This window comes from Stereum hirsutum (genome assembly GCF_000264905.1).
Source record: "Stereum hirsutum FP-91666 SS1 unplaced genomic scaffold STEHIscaffold_18, whole genome shotgun sequence".
NCBI classification, from domain to species: Eukaryota; Fungi; Basidiomycota; class Agaricomycetes; order Russulales; family Stereaceae; genus Stereum; species Stereum hirsutum.
In genome coordinates this window covers 429,691-445,826 of record NW_006763148.1, presented here as the reverse complement: position 1 = coordinate 445,826, position 16,136 = coordinate 429,691, and the positions used below count along the sequence as shown (strand labels likewise).

Below are 16,136 nucleotides of genomic sequence, written 5' to 3'. Positions count from 1 at the left end.
CCTCTAGTCCACTCTCGAGACGACCAACGGATCCACTTCCATTCCATCATAATCCATCCTTGATCTCAACTCTAACGCTTCACTTTGATCCATCTGCTCGGCCCCCACCTGAGAGTCGACCTGAGTCTTCCTCCAAAACGTCGAGGATCCGGGGGATCGTTCGTCGTGCAGAAGGATAAGGGAGGAGCAAATGACATCGATGTCAATATACTGCAACGATGGTATGGTCGATAAGTATCTCCTGGCGACGGTCCCGAGTGTCACTGCAGCGTTTGGAGGGCGGTATAACTGATTACTGATGACGAGGATCGATAGATATCGAAGAGTCTTCAACGCTGATAGCCTCTCGAGGATTGGTCCAATGAGCTATACGCAGAATGTGTCTATATCAGCACACAACAAATTATAAGTAGTTTAGATCCAAACCTGCTGGAGGGCCTCAACAGAACTTAATTCAAAACGATAAAGCCTGATGTGGAGGAAGTTTAAGTTGGGTAAGGCGTTCGCTATACGTTCGACGGCAAGATGTAGAGCCGATATATGTTCACGGCGATCAAACTTGATGGTGAGGGTGAGGCTTGTCACTGGATTGAGACAAATAGTTTCAAGGAAAGCGCAGAGATCACGGAGGTCCTCAAATGTTTCGTCACTGTATTGTGCCGGTAGACAAAGACGACGTAGGCCGACGATATGACTCTGGAGGAGGAAACCCTTCGCAAGCGTCTTCGAACCGGTGAAAGAAACAAGTTTATTGAACTCAGCTGGGGATGAGTTCCCGTCGCCTAGCCACATATCGGGGTTGAAGCGATCAGGAGCTGTAAAGTCGGAGTATATCGTCAGGAAAGATAATTTTGGGAATGCGTCTGCAAGGGCGGCCAAGGTGATGGGCAACGCGTCGATGTGCAAAGTTTTGACCTCAGCATACTCGAGTGAATCTTCAGATCGGGTAGCTCGAAGGCCTGGAAGGCATACGCCTGTGAACTGGAGAGCTTCGAGGGTGGGCCCTGCGGCAAGAAGTAATCGTTCAACACCTTCTGCATGTTCGTCGCAGTTGGAGATGTGAGGTGATCGAAGGGAAAGATAGCGGGTTCCAAGTCCTGCATTGCTGTCGATCTCGGAAGCACGGGGTTTCGATAACAGGATGTCGTGGAGTGTAACCTGCGGGGGCGTGCTGTGCAAAAGGAGTGAATGGAAGAGCTCGCCGTACTCTGCAGAGGCAAACTGCCGCCCGTATTCGGGGTAGACAAGGTCTAGACGAAGTGGAATGCTGGGCTCGAGCTCCATACCAACGTAGACCAAGTTGATGAGATGAGGGAGTAGTCGGCGGAGAGAGTTAGGAGGCTGCGCGTCGTTTCCACTGATTTTGAGCCTAAGACTCCGAATGTGTGGGTATAGCCCATGCTTCTCCACGGCGTTGCAAAAATTGTTGGTTATCCGTTCATCGTCAAGATACTCAAGGTAGAGGACGACGATTTTCACGAGGAAGGGTAAAGAGACGGTGGATGCAGTCTTCGAGACCTGGGCTACTGCGTGAAGCGACGCTTTATCAAGAAAAGCGATAATGTGGCGAGTACAGTCTGGATTCAGATCGTCAAACAAAGTCATGATGTCTGATGTTGTACAACCAGTTCATAATCACAGTGAAATCTCCTAGAAATCATTGAAATTGGATCAATGTAAAGGTTTAAATCGCGAGCAGCATACGCAAGCAGCAGAAGCAAAATGATAACGATCGCGAGCAAGTTGAAATGCTCACCGATGCAGCGGTGGCTGTGAAGTTCTCGAAGAAGCCTGACCTCAAATACTGCTTGTGTAACAGCTAAGAAATGGTGTCACTGGTTCGGAGTACGAGTTCTACAGGGAGCTTGACTAGTTGGTGAGTGCAAAGGTCCACCGCGGCGGTCTCCACCAATTAATTTGAATCTCCGCAGGTGTTAATTGAGCTCCGCTTCGTACCAGCCCCCATTTTCTTCGACTTTTCACCTTCGGACTGTAATGTTCGACACTGTAGAGCCATGGGCATTGGTACTCCTCGTCAACCCTATTTCACAAAAGCGAGAGCTGGATTTGAGTCCCTTGAATTCGGAATCTCCAGGGTACTAAGCAAGTCCAAAGCAATACGATACTAAGTAGGTCTACGCGTAGATAAGACAGAGGTGCCATAGGCAATGGCACACAGATCGATGACGATGAAAGCATGGCGACAAATATAGAGACGGGGAGAGGAAGAGGCGAAGCAACACAGAGCGTTCGTGACACACAAATAGAAATGAATACGGGGGACCAACACCACCACCTCCCGCCGGCTCACTTCTTCTTCTTCGCCGGACCCTCGTTCGCCATGCCGTCCACATTGGTCGACTTCCTCTTCACCGGACTGCCGCCCGCGGCCCCGTCCCGACTTGATGACTTCCACTTCACCGAGCATCCACCAGCCACTTTGTCCTGACCAGAGAGCCTCCCCTTCGCCGCACTCCCATCAGAGCCACCATCATCGCCAGCCAGCTCTTTCTTCGTCAAACTCCCACCCGCCACACTACCTCGAGCAGAGGGCTTATACCCTCCATTGCCTTCGTCCGGCGACTTCCTCTTCATCTTCCACACATTGCCAATCGATACACCCGTTCCGATCGACAACTTCCGCTTCAGCCTGTTCACTTCCGCACTTCCATCATCATCCCTCCGGCTTGAAGCATTATCACTCCTCCCTGAAGGCACCACCGTCCCCGAACCAGTCGCCTTTGCGGTCAGCAAACTGACTTCCTCGTCCTTCCTCTCAAGCGGCAGACCATCGTTCTTCTGGCTCTGGCTCGACGATCCATCCGACTGCGTAGTATCTACCACCGTCGATGCATTGCTGCCACGGCGACGGCGAGCATTGTTCTTGCTATCCGCCGAGGTCTGTGAGTTCTGGGACGACGAAACGCTGGTGTTTGTTTCGCAATCGACGGCAGCCTTGGGTTGGAGATGTGCGATCCAAGGATGGACGAGGGCTTCAGAGGAGCTGAGTCGGTCTTCTGACCAATACTGGAGAAGGTCTTTGACGAAGCTTTGACCTGGAAGTGCAAAGGTCAGGAGACAGGAAACGTCCAGACGAACTTTGGGAGCCACAATATGGAAATCATACCTGTGGGGCTGACGTTCGTCTCCTCCAATGGACCCCAGTCAATGATCCGCTCGCTATACGACCAATAGTCCTCGAGACCATTGTTGTCCGTAAAGAGGAGCTTGTCGGTTAACCTAGAGTAGGACAAAACAGGACACTTAGTATCAAGAATTGAGCAAGTGAAAATGGAGCCACTCACATGAAGAAGACCATCACCCCGAGGCTCCAGCTATCGACAGATGGTTGGTACCCATCTTTGCTAGGCAGACCAATTTCGGGGGCTTGATAGCTGTAGGTCCCACACATTGTCTTCCGCAAGATATCAGGGCTTGAATAAAGAGGGAAGGATGTAGCGGACCTTCAGTAAGGACTTGCTGTCCTTAGATTTGGCCAAACCAAAGTCAGCGACCTTGACTATGGGAGGCGTATCCTTCGTGAGAAGAACGTTCTGTGGAGCCAGAGCAGCATCAACCCAGGAAGAAGTGTGAGAGTACGACGACAAGTCACCTCTGGCTTCAGATCACGGTGCGCTATCCCTTTGGTGTGGACGTACTGGAAAGGAAGTCTGCAATCAGTGATGTAGTCGTAGGCCAAAAGCGTCAACTTACGGAGAGCGCTAAACAGACCTGATGAACGATGTGCTGTGACAATGGCTCGTCTAGCATCGTGATCGAGTCAGTCGGCGGAATACAGGGGAAGTGGACGGTTGCACTGACCAAGCCCTTCGTGCATTCTTATCAAATCGAGAAGGTTGCCTCCGTTTACGAGCTCGAGGACTAGATCTAATGGATAAAACCATAAGTTAGCCAATGACATCATGCAAATAGAGCATAAACACACACATATCGCGGGATCACCTTCCTCAACAAAGGCGCTCTTCAGCCTACAGACATTGCGATGCTTCAACTGTCGCAATATTTCGACCTCCCGCGTGAACGTCGCGAATTTGTTGGGATGTCGGAACGGGTGGTGTGGTTGACTGACGATCTTCACGGCATACCACTTGCTCGTCCTGCGGCACATTGCTCGAACGACTTTCCCAGAAGCTCCGTGACCTAATTCGGTTGTTAGGTCATAGTGTTGGTGGATGCCCTTGCGACGAGTGGTAGCAGCTACATGGCGAAATCGGAAGCCTGGGAAAGAGGGGCACATAGGAAGGACACATAAGATCATGTGAGCAAGGTAAGACGAAATGCTACATTTCAAAGAATTCGCTCACGATAGTCTTTGCTCAAATCCTTATGGGGGCATGACTGGCCAAGGGATATAGTAGAACCGTGTCGGAGCAAGCAAGACTGGTTACGGCCGACAGGTACACCATCAATCTACGCAGACAAATCAACTATGAGCATATGATGTGCACCGAGGACGCGGAAGAGCTCACGAAGGTACCACATTTGGATAAATCTTTGATGATCACGCTCTCAGCCTGGTCGGCGGACTCGTCTATCAAGATAACGCAGTGTTGACTGCCTACTCAAAAGAACACGACTGATCAGTATAGCTCGAAGTGGGACGGGAGTTATTGTGTCTGGGAGACGATACGTACTGACATGGGTGCCAGGGAACACGATATCATTCGTAGATTCGCGTCGCCCAATCTTGTACGTGGACTTGCTTCTTTCGAGCTCGATTGACGCGAGAGGCGAGCTCTCGTCACAAGGATGAAGCCACCCAATTACGCGACGCTGTTCTTGACTCGACTCGAGATGGTTTTCTCCTGCCGTTCGAGCGAGAGGTCGAAGAGGTCGCCTGGCCGTTTGCAACGGTCTGCTAGGGAGCTCCCCTTGAGTCGGGTCGGGGCGTACGATTGGGATGGAACGAAGACCGTGGTCTCGTCCCACCTTGCGAGAGAGAGTAAATTCAGGGGAAGAGGTCATGGCAGGGTAGGTATCCGGGCAGAGAGATTATTATTGAAAACAAGAGGATAGATGGGGTGGCCCTGCTATTAGATGTTGGTGGCAGATGCAGACACTTCGAAAACAAGGAGTGGGGTTAGTGAGACGTGTATTATGACCGACAAGTGCTTACAAAGATGGTACATAAGATGATACACTAGTTACAGTCAGAGAACGTAGAAGTATTACAAGAGACGAGAACAAAGACGCAACCACGTCGTGGTTGACTCTTCGGAAACAAGCGCCCATTTGCTCCCGTTGAACTTCGGAAGCCACGTGAGAAAGATCCCTGCGAGACGGCGAAAAGTCAATGTGGCGTGTGGCCCTCTGATGAACGTTCATCGTTAGGACTCATCGTCAATCCACCTCATGATTGGTTTGTAGCTGATAGGAGGGAAGATTTGTCCTGTAACCCTGTACATTATGCTCCTCCAACTTACTTCAGCTATCATTTCTCACAACACAGTTGGTCGTCTACAGACCGGATGAAAACACGATTGGCATGTTTCCAGAATATCGAAGAATTCGATCATTCACCAGAAAATCTGTTCACATGTAAGTGTGTATGTTGTACAGAGAGAATTCCATCTGTGAGCGAGACTTCTCTCTCCCGACACTACCGTCTGATACTGTATCTCGGCCACACGGATTGTTTCTGCTACCAGCACAATCGCTTCAACATTATCCTCAAACTCCCACGTTTCCTCCCTACCTTCAATATCACAAGCACCGCACGCCAACGCCAAGAGGGAGAAAAACTCACGCCTACATCTTCAAAAACGAAGGGAGCGTAGGCCCCGTAACACGATTCTCGAAGGCGCCGCCTCTGAGCGGAGGGGCGGTTATGCTGTGACTGTAAGCGACCATCAGGCATGATGAATGGGGGAGAAGGTAGGAGGCGAGCACGATGATAGCGCATGGTGTGGATCCTGGACGACAGGGCGATAGAACGCAAGTATGGGGTGTTGGAGTATTCTAGGTATGTCTGGAGAAAGGTTAAAGTTGGGTATCGTCCGATTCCTTGGATGGCGGAGTCTAAGGGGGCAGGAAGGGAATAATACTTGATGTAATATCGAGAGAGGTGGAGAAACGACGGTCGTACAGCCAAAGAAAAGTATCTCATGTCATTATGACAAGGAACGTCGCTATCTGCATAAATAATGACGATGGTAACGGCCTTTCAGTGGTACTCCAGACCCAGATCCCTCGTAGGAGGTTAAATCACAACCTGTAACAATTTGCGCGCATTCTCGAGAAAACTGCGCGTGAATGGGTGAGCGTTCTTGAGAACGATACTGATGGAAGAACATACCGCCCTTGATCTATCTTTGCCTCAGATATCGTCTGTCCACAGCGAATGAAAGAGTCTACAACGTGCGGGTCTCCATCTCAGCCGTGGGCTACTCTGTGAGCCAATCCACTTAGTATGGGAGAAGTGTCTGACATGGTGGTAGATGGCGAGCAGGTGGATTTATATATCATGACAAAGTCAAGAGGCTGCCTTGCGTAGGCTGGCTCCGAGTGCCTTCGGTGTGTACGAGCGAGTAAGAGTTTGACGTCTTGCCGAACACAGTGCACATACGCTGGGTCTTTTCCGTTGTTATGTCGCGAGTCCGTATGGGAGGGAGGCCCTAGTATTCCTGGAGACAGACGAGTATGTCGAGCGTGGCTTCCTCCCTTGTGTGAGGACATGCTAGTGGTCTGCGCGATGTTTACTTCGAGAGCAGCGGGTCTAGATGAACTGCCATACATCTGTGTCGGTTAGTCTGCCTCGATGATAATATATAGCATACGTGCGTGCGATTGTCTGTGGGTGCCATGCTGGCAGACGGATCTTATAATAGCAAGAACGATTGGATCACGCTGCATCGACCCCGTCGCTACAGCTTGCATATTACCATCGAGTGCGTCCTTTCCACGGTTCTTCCGAAATAATAACTCGAAGTATGGCAAATAATGCTTTACAGAGCGTCTGAAGCCAGCCATTCCAGAGTGCTAGAGACGATACCCCCTATAGACAACCAAGACCTCTGGCAGATCGTCGCCAAGAGTGGTCCAGACGTCAAGAATACTAGTAGAGACATCCAGATATTCTAGGTATACTTTGTCCGTACGACACAAGATCCCTAGAAAATAATCCTTGGAAAGCGACGGCGACCGGGGCGGAGGGGCTGAACCATGACGAAGGGGGCCGAACATTGTCGAAAGTCGTCGAAACAGCGCGGATCGATTTCAGCCACAGCGCGTGGCTGACGCCAAAAAATAAAGTCGCGCCTGTCCTACGCAAGCCCACCACGACCCCCCTTGCCCTACTGCCCTTTCCCTTCGTCTTCGACGTACCCTTACTCTAGACTTTTTCAAATCGCCAGTTTTTGATCATCATGGCTGTCGTTGGTATCGATTTTGGTACTCTTCACAGCAAGGTGCGTGGCGAGAGTTCTTCGTCGGTTTGGATGGTACTTACATTCGACTTTCTGTACATTTTTTGTTTATGTTTCTTAGATTGGTGTTGCTAGGAGAAAAGGTATTGATATCATCACTAATGAAGTGTCTAATCGCCAAACACCGTACGTCCCCTGTTCTCTTCGTGTATCTTCTTCGCAGGACGAGCAGATGAAGATGAATGTGGCCTCTATCTCCGGAGGGTGGCGCAAAGCTATTGCTCATATGCTCGTGTATGCTCCATACGCTATTGCATGAGGATATCTCATGTTCAGTATCTTAATAAAAGTAGTTTGTCACAACCGTAGAGTAAAGTGCAAAGTGCTCGTCCTGCGATGAAGTTTGCTGTGTGGCGCCCGATCAGCGGTACTGATGTTATTGATTCACCATCCATTTAGGTCTCTCGTCGCTTTCGGTCCCAAGCAACGTGCCCTCGGCGAGTCTGCGAAAACCCAAGAGACCTCAAATTTTAAGAACACCATCGGTTCTCTCAAACGACTCCTCGGGCGGACATTGAACGACGTTGAGGTCCAGGAGTACGAGAAGAAGTTCATCAACGCCTCTCTGGTTGATGTCGGTGGAAGCGTCGGTGTTGAGGTATGCCTATTCCCTCTTTCTACGGTCGGTCTCGTGCACAGTATTAAATACAACACTGTGTGTCAATAGGTCAACTACCTCGGCGAGCGCCAAAAATTCTCCGCCACGCAACTCGTCGCCTCCTACCTCGCTAAACTTCGTGACATCACCGCGAACGAGCTCAAGAACAGTGTATCCGACTGTGTCATCTCCGTTCCCGGCTGGTACACTGACATTCAACGACGAGCACTTCTTGATGCCGCTGCCATCGCCGGCCTAAACCCCCTCCGCCTCATCAACGACACCACCGCCACCGCTCTCGGATACGGTATCACCAAATCCGATCTCCCTGAAGCTGAAAACCCCCGCCATGTCGCCTTCGTCGACGTTGGCCACTCTTCCACCTCTTGCTCCATCGTCGCGTTCTCCAAGGGCCAACTCGTCGTCAAGGCTAACGCTTATGAACCCCACTTCGGTGGCCGCGACATCGATCTCCGCCTCGTCGAGTACTTCGCCGAGGAGTTCAAGGAAAAATACAAGATCGACGTTCTTAACAACCCCAAGGCCGTCTTCCGTCTCTACGCCTCCGCTGAGAAACTGAAGAAAGTCCTCTCCGCCAACGCCGAAGCTCCCATCTCCGTTGAATCCATCATGAACGATATCGACGCCTCCTCGAAGCTGACTCGCGAGAAATACGAAGAGCTGATCAACCACCTCCTCGACCGTATCCCTGCCCCTCTCAAGGCCGCACTCGCCGACTCCGGTCTCACCCTCGAGCAGCTCGACGCCATCGAGCTCATCGGTGGCTCCACCCGTATCCCTGCCGTCCGTGCTCGCATCCAGTCCGTCTTCGAGGGCAAGACCCTCTCTACGACTCTTAACCAGGACGAAGCCATCGCCCGCGGTGCGACCTTCTCCTGCGCCATGCTCTCCCCCGTCTTCCGTGTTCGTGACTTCGCCATCCAGGACATCGCACACTACCCTATCAAGATCCGCTGGGAGAGGACCGAGGGCGATACGGACGACGATACCGAGCTGGTCGTGTTCCCCAAGGGCAACCACGTGCCCTCCACGAAAATCCTATCGTTCAACCGCACGGCGCCCTTCGACCTCGAGGCGGTTTACGCTGAGCCCGAGTCGCTCCCTGGGTCCATCAACCCTTGGCTCGCTCGCTTCACCGCCAAGCAAGTCGGCCCGCCTCCTGCCGGTGAGGAGTTCTTGACGGTCAAGGTCAAGACGAGGTTGTCGAACCATGGAATCGTGTCGTTCGAGCAGGTGTATACCGAGGAGTTGGACGTGCAGGAGGTTGAGGTGAAGGCTGATGAGCCGATGCAGGTGGATGGTGCCGAGGGTGCCCCTGCGCCTGCGGAGGGCGAGACGAAGAAGAAGACGAAGAAGAGGGTTATCAAGAAGGATGTGCCATTCATTGCTGCGTATAACAAGCTCGACAGCACTATCCTCGAGGAGTACAAGGAGGTTGAAGCGAAGATGCACGCTGCCGACAAGCTTGTCCAGGACACTGAGGTGTGTTCTTTTTTCAGACCCCATGTTCGTTCTGGGCGCTTCAACTGATTTTACATTTGCGATTGTAGGACCGTAAAAACGCTCTCGAGGAGTACATCTACGACATGCGTGGCAAGCTCGACGACCGATACGCCCCTTACGCCCAGCCCGCCGAGAAGGAGAAGCTCCTCGTCGAGCTCTCCAAGGAGGAGGACTGGCTGTACACCGAAGAAGGCGAAGACGCCACCAAATCCGCCTACGTCTCCCGTCTTGACGCGCTCCACAAGCTCGGAGACCCCATCACCGCTCGCTGGCGCGAAGCTGAGGACCGTGCCCGCGCGATGGCCGAGCTCCGCGACACGATCAACACCTACATGTCCCAGGCGACGTCCTCGGAGGAGCGGTACAGCCATATCGACCCCAAGGACAAGCAGTCGATCGTCGAGAAGTGTGCGACCGTGCAGCAGTGGCTCGAGGACCAGAACGCAAGGCAGGTGGAGAAGCCTAAGAATGTGGACCCGGTGTTGACGACGGCGGAGATGGCGAAGAAGAGGGAGGAGATCATCTTCTTTGCGACGCCGATCATGACGAAGCCCAAGCCCAAGCCTCCCAAGGTTGAGGGAACCGACACCCCCAAGAGTGGGCAGCAGACGCCAAACCCGCCTCCGAAGGCTGAGACGGAGACCCCGCCTAAGACTGAGGGAGAGGCTGCTGATGAGGGGCCATCTGAGATGGATATCGATTAGGTGGATGGACGTTCGTAGATTGTGAGGAGGGGCTCACCCGCTTGCTTTTTCATAATGCGTGGTTGTTGTGTCGATGAAGTCTTGGTGTCCTTGTAGTGATATACGTACGCAGTTGTAGCTCAATGTTCGAAGCTTTGTTGTTCAATACGTTCCATTAGAATAGAACTTGACTATATTCTCATCCCGATTGTGAAGATGCTCATGTCTGTGGGCTGAGTTTGTGTGGCGTTTATGCGGGAGTCTCCCCTCCCGACCCATCGCCTTCCTTCCATTCATCCATAGACGGCCTGTTTCTAAAAGGATAAATCAAACGTAAAATATCTAATGCGTGAGGGCGCCGTGATGCTGCAGCCAATGGTCGCAATCGTGAATCGATAAGTTAGAAAATGTGGCGCTACGCCACAACTGCGGCGCCGAGATACGTGTGTTCGGCGCACAGCCACCGGAGAGGGTTACGTCGTACTTGGAATGGCGTTGCTGACCGCCATCCCAACTTGATCAGCTACCACCACCATGATCACCCATTTCGCCCGTCGCGCTCTTGCGCAAGCCTCGACGCCCGAGGTCGAGGTGGATATTAACAATCTTTACGCCAGTGCTTTCCTTTCGCCCGTCGCAATCTACGTTGCCTCGACGGCCTCGTTCCGTGTAAGTTCACCGCCCATATTTTGATACCCTGGCCTCTAACGAGTCGAACGACTTTTGTTTTATTTTGCAACCCTTTTGTTTCATGTAGCTTTGGAAAGCTCTCGAGCACTACGATGCGTCTCCTCTTGGGCTCAAGCCTATGGACGATAAGAATGGGAAGTTGACCAGAAAGCGCAAGATCATGCTTGCGGTCATCTTCCTTGCCATATTCGGCCTCGAGGGTGCCTTCTTCTACGGCGCCTTCACTGGGTCGGACACAGTCGTGAATGGGTTCATTTCTGCCTTGACGTTCTTTGTTTCTTGGGCTGGTTTTGCTTCGGTATGTGCTACTCATCGGTCCTTGGAATTCATGAAACTGATGGAATGGTTGCGTATGACCCTCCTCACAGCCCATCAGCTACATGCTCTGCGATGCTGTCGTTCGTCGCATTCCGGGAACTAGTAAGTATCTTCCTTTTTATCACGGTGGGGCCAAGGGTATCCAGGACGCCTGAGAGGATACGCACTTGGCGCAACTGCGATCGGGTCTCCCTCCCTTGATCGACCATTCCGCAGACTGATGGAAAGCGCATGCTGACCATGAACTTCCCTCCTTTTCAGAGCGCGCCATGCCCGTTGTCACTCCTGTCCGCACCCACAGGCGTCGCAGGTGGCTCTCTTCTTTGTTCTGCGCCGCTGCGGCTGGAGCCACCACGTACACCGGTAACAACATCGCCTGGAACTTGGCCGTTACCGGGTTTGTCTTCCGTATGGTCGCTACTGCTCCCCCTGCCAACCGTAAGGGATGGACCTCCGTCCGTGGTATGGTCATCGGTCTTCTCTCCTACATTACTCTCGTCCTCGTCCTCGTGGCCGGTCTCCTCTTCGTCGCCTTCCAGACCGAGGGCGGAAACAAGGAGTCGAAGTCCGAGGATTCCGCTGAACTCGATATGGCGATGGACGACGAGGACGCTCAGAGGATGACCGGCTTCTCCAACAGCATCATCACCGCCTTTATTGGTAGGTCTATCCTCTGGTCATAATTAGCATGCTATGTTTGCTCATGGTTCTACAGGTATGCTCATCGCCCTTGTCTACCGTGCTGAGGCCTTTAAGTCCGCCGCAGCTGTCCGTCTCCAGGAGTCCTCTGAGGAACTTCAGTGGGAGATGCCTCCTGTCAAGCACCACCGTCGCTCTGAGCAACCCCAAGTCGAAGTCACTGAGGCCACCACTGATGCTCCCGCTTCCGAGGCGCCCGTCGAGGGCTGCCGTAGGTTCAAGCTCTTTGGTCGCAAGGGCTCTTGTAGGAAGAACGGAATGAAGCGCTGCGGCCGTGGTCGCAAGCTGCTCAAGGTCCCCGGTGTCATCCTTCCTGCTTCCTCTACCGCCCCCGCTTTCTCCCCTCTCACCGCACCGATCGCTACTCTCGCCCTTCTTACCTACATCCTCGTCCATCTCCCCGCTCTCCTTCTCTCTTCGGAGAACGCCACTTTCGGCTTCAAATACCTCCTCACGGCTCCTGAAGTCGAGCAGGACAAGTGCATGAAGATCATGCTCGAGGTCTTGGCTTTGACGCCCCCGAGGTTCTGGGCTGTTATCCTTGTCCCTGTCGTCGTCGGTGTTGCATGCGTGTTCAGGTGGAGCAGCGGTGGAAAGGAGATGTGGACCTACGCGGAGGAGTGGGTTTTGGTCAAGGCTAAGAAGACTGAGGGTGAGACCGAGGTCGAGGCTGCTACCATTCCCGTCGCCGCGGCTCCTGCAGGCGATGAGAAGGTAGCTCCCCCGGCTTATGAGGTCTTGTTTGAAGCGGATGCGAAGGACGTTCCCGCGGATATTAAGCCCTAAAGCCTCAGGCTCCTTCATCGTCACACCCACACTTCGATACGCCGTTACTGCTGTCTTGGACGATCTTCTTTTCTGATATGTGTTTTCTAATATCGTACTCTCCTTCCGACTCATTTCTTGCTATCATCTCTTCCCGCATTCTTCACGTTTTACTTCGTCTAGTCTTAAGTTCGGTTCGAACGTTTTGACTGACAGAGGTTATGGGGACGGAGGTGCCAGCTTTTTGTACTATTACTACTATTCTCGTTAGTTGACTGGTTCGATGGGTGAAATTATATACTTGCTGTGTGCAGAATTGTTCTGGGTGTCTCAACGCTCAGCCGAGCCGAACTGCCTACCAGTCGTCAGAGGGGTCTGGGATCACTAAGTTATTACATGACGAGTGTTCGCAGGGTTGTTCGGCATCTTGAGTTGCACACAAACAACGCACGTATCCCTCAAAGTCAGAGAATGCGGCTTTTGTTACCCACCGTCTGGAGCCAACCGGCCGGCCCCGCCAAACGACTCCGAGTTTGACCAGACTAGTCACCGTCCACCGTGTACAGAGACGGTCACCAGTCTACCTCATACCCCGCTACATTTCATCATGACAGAGGAGACATACACCCTTTTTATTTTCGAAGACGATCTCGAATGCACAAAATTTCTCCTCCGGAGAATCGTCAAATGTTCTCCAACAGACACGCTCGGAAAGTTTTTTCAGATTTGCACCGAAGCTCACGAGCCAAAGCAGCCGGGAAGATGGGAGCTTTACAGGGTCTGTCGCAAATGGTTTTCAGCTCCCATGCATTTACTCATGTCTCTTACAGGCGCGCGAAAGGGCCCCTGCGCTCGAGTCACTAGAAGAGATCGATAGATTCGTAGACGATAATTTTTTCGAGGCTCCAAGTCGCTTGTTCAGAGATTCCAGGGCATATGTTTACACTGCCAAGTCCAGTGAAGCGGGTAAGGTCACTATCGCAACTTCCATTCTGGGTCATCGTGTCTTCGTCGTTTACGGTATATATCCTCCTCTTCGACAGGGATGGCATAAATGACACTCGCTCCCAGCCTTCGACGACGCTCCCATCGTACGCACACCGCTCCCTGCTATATCAGAGAACCGAGCAAAGGATGGTGTGTAATGTGTCTCCTTGCCGTTTCTCTCTGTTCTGATCGTATGGATGTATAGACCGAGACACTGTGGTAAAACAGGCGAAGAATCATCCAGTTCCCTCAACTGGTGTAAAGACGTCTCAGATGCGGAAGCGACAGACACCTGGGCGACTTGATGCTCTGTTCAACGGAAGGCCGGACTCTCTCTCTCCTACTCCTATCGCCATCTACCATCCTGTCTTCTCTGAGTTCGCCGACGCCGCCTCTTCCCCAAACCCACCGTTGACCGCAGAAGAGCTCAAGTATGCAGCCAACCTCATATCCGTGGCGTCTGAGTTCTACATGGACGAAGCGAAGCGTCAGGACAAGATGGCAGATGCGCTGGCACCGATGTTAGGGAATCATGGAGTATGTCTCGCAGAAACCAGGATTCAGGTAGGAGACTCGTTTGTCAAGCCAGACTGCCATACTCGAGTGCCCTGTGTGCAACACTCTCTACCCGAAGCACCGGTTGTAGCCTACACGCTGGTCGGAGAATGGAAGCTCGAGATAGGGGATGGTGGATGCGACCCTCTGGCGCAAGCTGGATGTGTGCATACGGCTTTGTGCTCAGCGGACAAAGTAAGTTCCTATCTTCTTTTGTGGCCCCAAAGTATTTATGGCTCTTCGCTCTCCTTGATAGTATGGGTCTATTCGCGCCGCATCCTGCTGCCCCGCGTTTCTCATCGCCTTCATCGGACCATACTTCGCCATCCAAGGAGCTGTTTTCGCAGATCGATTCATGGCCCAGCACCTTACCGACTTGATCTACCTCGGCCCCAGCGACGTAAATGCCAATATCGATCATGCCATCATCCGTATTGCCAGTATCTTCCGCGCCCTGGGCATTGCGTTGGACTCCCTTGAAGACTTCTACAAGCAACTTCCGCTTCCATTGACGCGGCAATCACCTACACCGTCGCGCGGATCGACCCGCACGAGCTCGCCCCGTGTCTCCACCCGTTCGATGTCAGGAAGGAACAGTGCCATCCCTTTGCCATCAGTGATGCAACGAACCCTTCCCATCCAATACGACACTCCGCCTTTTGTTGGACCTGCTTTCCTAGAGTTCACGAAGGACGGCACGACGTTCAAGCTGCAGTACAAAGAACGTCTCGACCCACGCCATTTCGAGAAGGCAGTGTTCAAGGCGACGTGCACCGAGGACGGGACCAACTACTTCCTGGTAGTTGTCAAGTTCGCCCGTACGTATTCAAAAGAGGCCCATACGCTTCTGCAAGATCTGCCGAGGCCTTTGGCACCCAGGTTGTGGTTTTGCGACAAGGCTCTGGATCTCGGAAGTTGGTGGGTTGTCGTGATGGATTACATTCCAGAGCCCCCATCAACTTTAGACAAGGAGCGGGTGAAAGCAGATGTGAGGGAGGCCGTGGAGGTGTTACATGGTGCTGGCATTGCGCACGGTGACCTTCGAGATGCGAACGTTGTGATGACCCACGATGGGGCGATGGTGGTGGATTTCGACTGGTCTGGGAGGCACGGAGAAGTGAAGTACCCAGCCACCTTCAATAGGAATATTGATTGGCCGGATGGTGCGACTCCACTAGGACCGATCCTGTGCGAGCATGATGATGACATGCTGGATAAGTTTGAACATTGGGTGGATGGGTTGTAGTAAGAGTGTAGGACATTGGTTTGACCGACCTCTATCTTTCTTTTTCTTCTTTTTCTTTGTCTAGGATGCCTATCGTTCTGTTCAAAAATCTCCTGTTGGTCTGTTCCTTCCTCGTTTCCTGCAATTGTCGCCACTCGGTTGCTGCCCCAGCTTCTCATTTCCCCTAATAGCCAACATGTAAATCCTTTCTTTTGGTCCTATAAAAGATTCATTTGTTGTTGATGGCAAAGACCTCTGTGGATGTGGACTAATGAGCCTATTCATCGCTACGGAAGGCCCCTCATCTCGCTTCAGTGCCACATACACTCATTGCCACCCACCAGCAGACTTCTCCGTTGTCCCTTTCCCTCTCGAACTTCTACCACTTCTGACCATACCTCTCCCCTTACATTCGTATCACCACCACCACCACCACCACCACCTCCTCCTCCTCCTGTAACCCCGATCAAAGCCCTCGTTAATGACATCCTCTGACCCTCCACATCAGCAAAACCCGGAGCCGTCTGACGCGTCTGGGCCATCTTGCGCGTCTGACCGGTCTGACAGAATGCGGGCGATCAGACCTTCACACCTCTCATGCTCACGCAACCTCATACCGTTCTTCAATAATTCTCAACTCATTCCGC

The 16,136-nt window shown here is 52.4% G+C and overlaps 5 protein-coding genes across 5 annotated transcripts; 3 read left to right on the top strand and 2 right to left on the bottom strand.

The window, feature by feature from the left end:
- Nucleotides 1-3: 3 nt before the first annotated feature.
- On the bottom strand, nucleotides 4-1,605 carry STEHIDRAFT_172101 (uncharacterized protein; the record flags this gene model as incomplete). Its single annotated transcript, XM_007309679.1, has 2 exons — nucleotides 4-366; nucleotides 427-1,605. 2 exons carry the CDS (start codon nucleotides 1,603-1,605, stop codon nucleotides 4-6), a joined length of 1,542 nt encoding a protein of 513 aa, XP_007309741.1.
- A 456-nt stretch (nucleotides 1,606-2,061) lies between these two features.
- Nucleotides 2,062-5,027, bottom strand: STEHIDRAFT_125336 (kinase-like protein). The gene is made up of 11 exons (XM_007309678.1): nucleotides 4,656-5,027; nucleotides 4,491-4,579; nucleotides 4,326-4,431; nucleotides 3,949-4,239; nucleotides 3,823-3,888; nucleotides 3,715-3,764; nucleotides 3,614-3,658; nucleotides 3,465-3,554; nucleotides 3,306-3,415; nucleotides 3,128-3,240; nucleotides 2,062-3,056 (listed from the first exon to the last, which is right to left on the bottom strand). Exons 1-11 carry the CDS (start codon nucleotides 4,984-4,986, stop codon nucleotides 2,308-2,310), a joined length of 2,040 nt encoding a protein of 679 aa, XP_007309740.1. The 5' UTR covers nucleotides 4,987-5,027; the 3' UTR covers nucleotides 2,062-2,307.
- A 2,253-nt stretch (nucleotides 5,028-7,280) lies between these two features.
- On the top strand, nucleotides 7,281-10,457 carry STEHIDRAFT_150118 (heat shock protein). Its single transcript, XM_007309677.1, has 5 exons — nucleotides 7,281-7,427; nucleotides 7,507-7,571; nucleotides 7,845-8,043; nucleotides 8,113-9,546; nucleotides 9,615-10,457. Exons 1-5 carry the CDS (start codon nucleotides 7,386-7,388, stop codon nucleotides 10,269-10,271), a joined length of 2,397 nt encoding a protein of 798 aa, XP_007309739.1. The 5' UTR covers nucleotides 7,281-7,385; the 3' UTR covers nucleotides 10,272-10,457.
- A 318-nt stretch (nucleotides 10,458-10,775) lies between these two features.
- STEHIDRAFT_150117 (uncharacterized protein) lies at nucleotides 10,776-13,039 on the top strand. The gene is made up of 5 exons (XM_007309676.1): nucleotides 10,776-10,919; nucleotides 11,008-11,238; nucleotides 11,309-11,360; nucleotides 11,520-11,918; nucleotides 11,974-13,039. The coding sequence occupies exons 1-5, from the start codon at nucleotides 10,785-10,787 to the stop codon at nucleotides 12,741-12,743; spliced, it is 1,587 nt and encodes a 528-aa protein (XP_007309738.1). The 5' UTR covers nucleotides 10,776-10,784; the 3' UTR covers nucleotides 12,744-13,039.
- A 290-nt stretch (nucleotides 13,040-13,329) lies between these two features.
- On the top strand, nucleotides 13,330-15,510 carry STEHIDRAFT_162054 (uncharacterized protein; the record flags this gene model as incomplete). The annotated part of the gene is made up of 5 exons (XM_007309675.1): nucleotides 13,330-13,500; nucleotides 13,553-13,742; nucleotides 13,794-13,859; nucleotides 13,915-14,459; nucleotides 14,521-15,510. 5 exons carry the CDS (start codon nucleotides 13,330-13,332, stop codon nucleotides 15,508-15,510), a joined length of 1,962 nt encoding a protein of 653 aa, XP_007309737.1.
- Nucleotides 15,511-16,136: the final 626 nt, after the last annotated feature.

Excerpts from the sequence above, each read along its gene's own strand:
- STEHIDRAFT_150118 (XM_007309677.1), top strand. The coding sequence starts at position 7,386 with ATGGCTGTCGTTGGTATCGATTTTGGTACTCTTCACAGCAAG. Across the intron at positions 8,044-8,112 it reads GTGGAAGCGTCGGTGTTGAG|GTCAACTACCTCGGCGAGCG; the intron begins GTATGCCTATTC and ends GTGTGTCAATAG. Across the intron at positions 9,547-9,614 it reads AGCTTGTCCAGGACACTGAG|GACCGTAAAAACGCTCTCGA; the intron begins GTGTGTTCTTTT and ends TTGCGATTGTAG.
- STEHIDRAFT_150117 (XM_007309676.1), top strand. The coding sequence starts at position 10,785 with ATGATCACCCATTTCGCCCGTCGCGCTCTTGCGCAAGCCTCGACGCCC. Across the intron at positions 10,920-11,007 it reads CCTCGACGGCCTCGTTCCGT|CTTTGGAAAGCTCTCGAGCA; the intron begins GTAAGTTCACCG and ends TGTTTCATGTAG. Across the intron at positions 11,239-11,308 it reads CTTGGGCTGGTTTTGCTTCG|CCCATCAGCTACATGCTCTG; the intron begins GTATGTGCTACT and ends CCCTCCTCACAG.
- STEHIDRAFT_125336 (XM_007309678.1), bottom strand. The coding sequence starts at position 4,986 with ATGACCTCTTCCCCTGAATTTACTCTCTCTCGCAAGGTGGGACGAGAC. Across the intron at positions 4,432-4,490 it reads TATCCAAATGTGGTACCTTC|ATTGATGGTGTACCTGTCGG; the intron begins GTGAGCTCTTCC and ends TTGTCTGCGTAG. Across the intron at positions 3,241-3,305 it reads GGGGTGATGGTCTTCTTCAT|GTTAACCGACAAGCTCCTCT; the intron begins GTGAGTGGCTCC and ends GTCCTACTCTAG.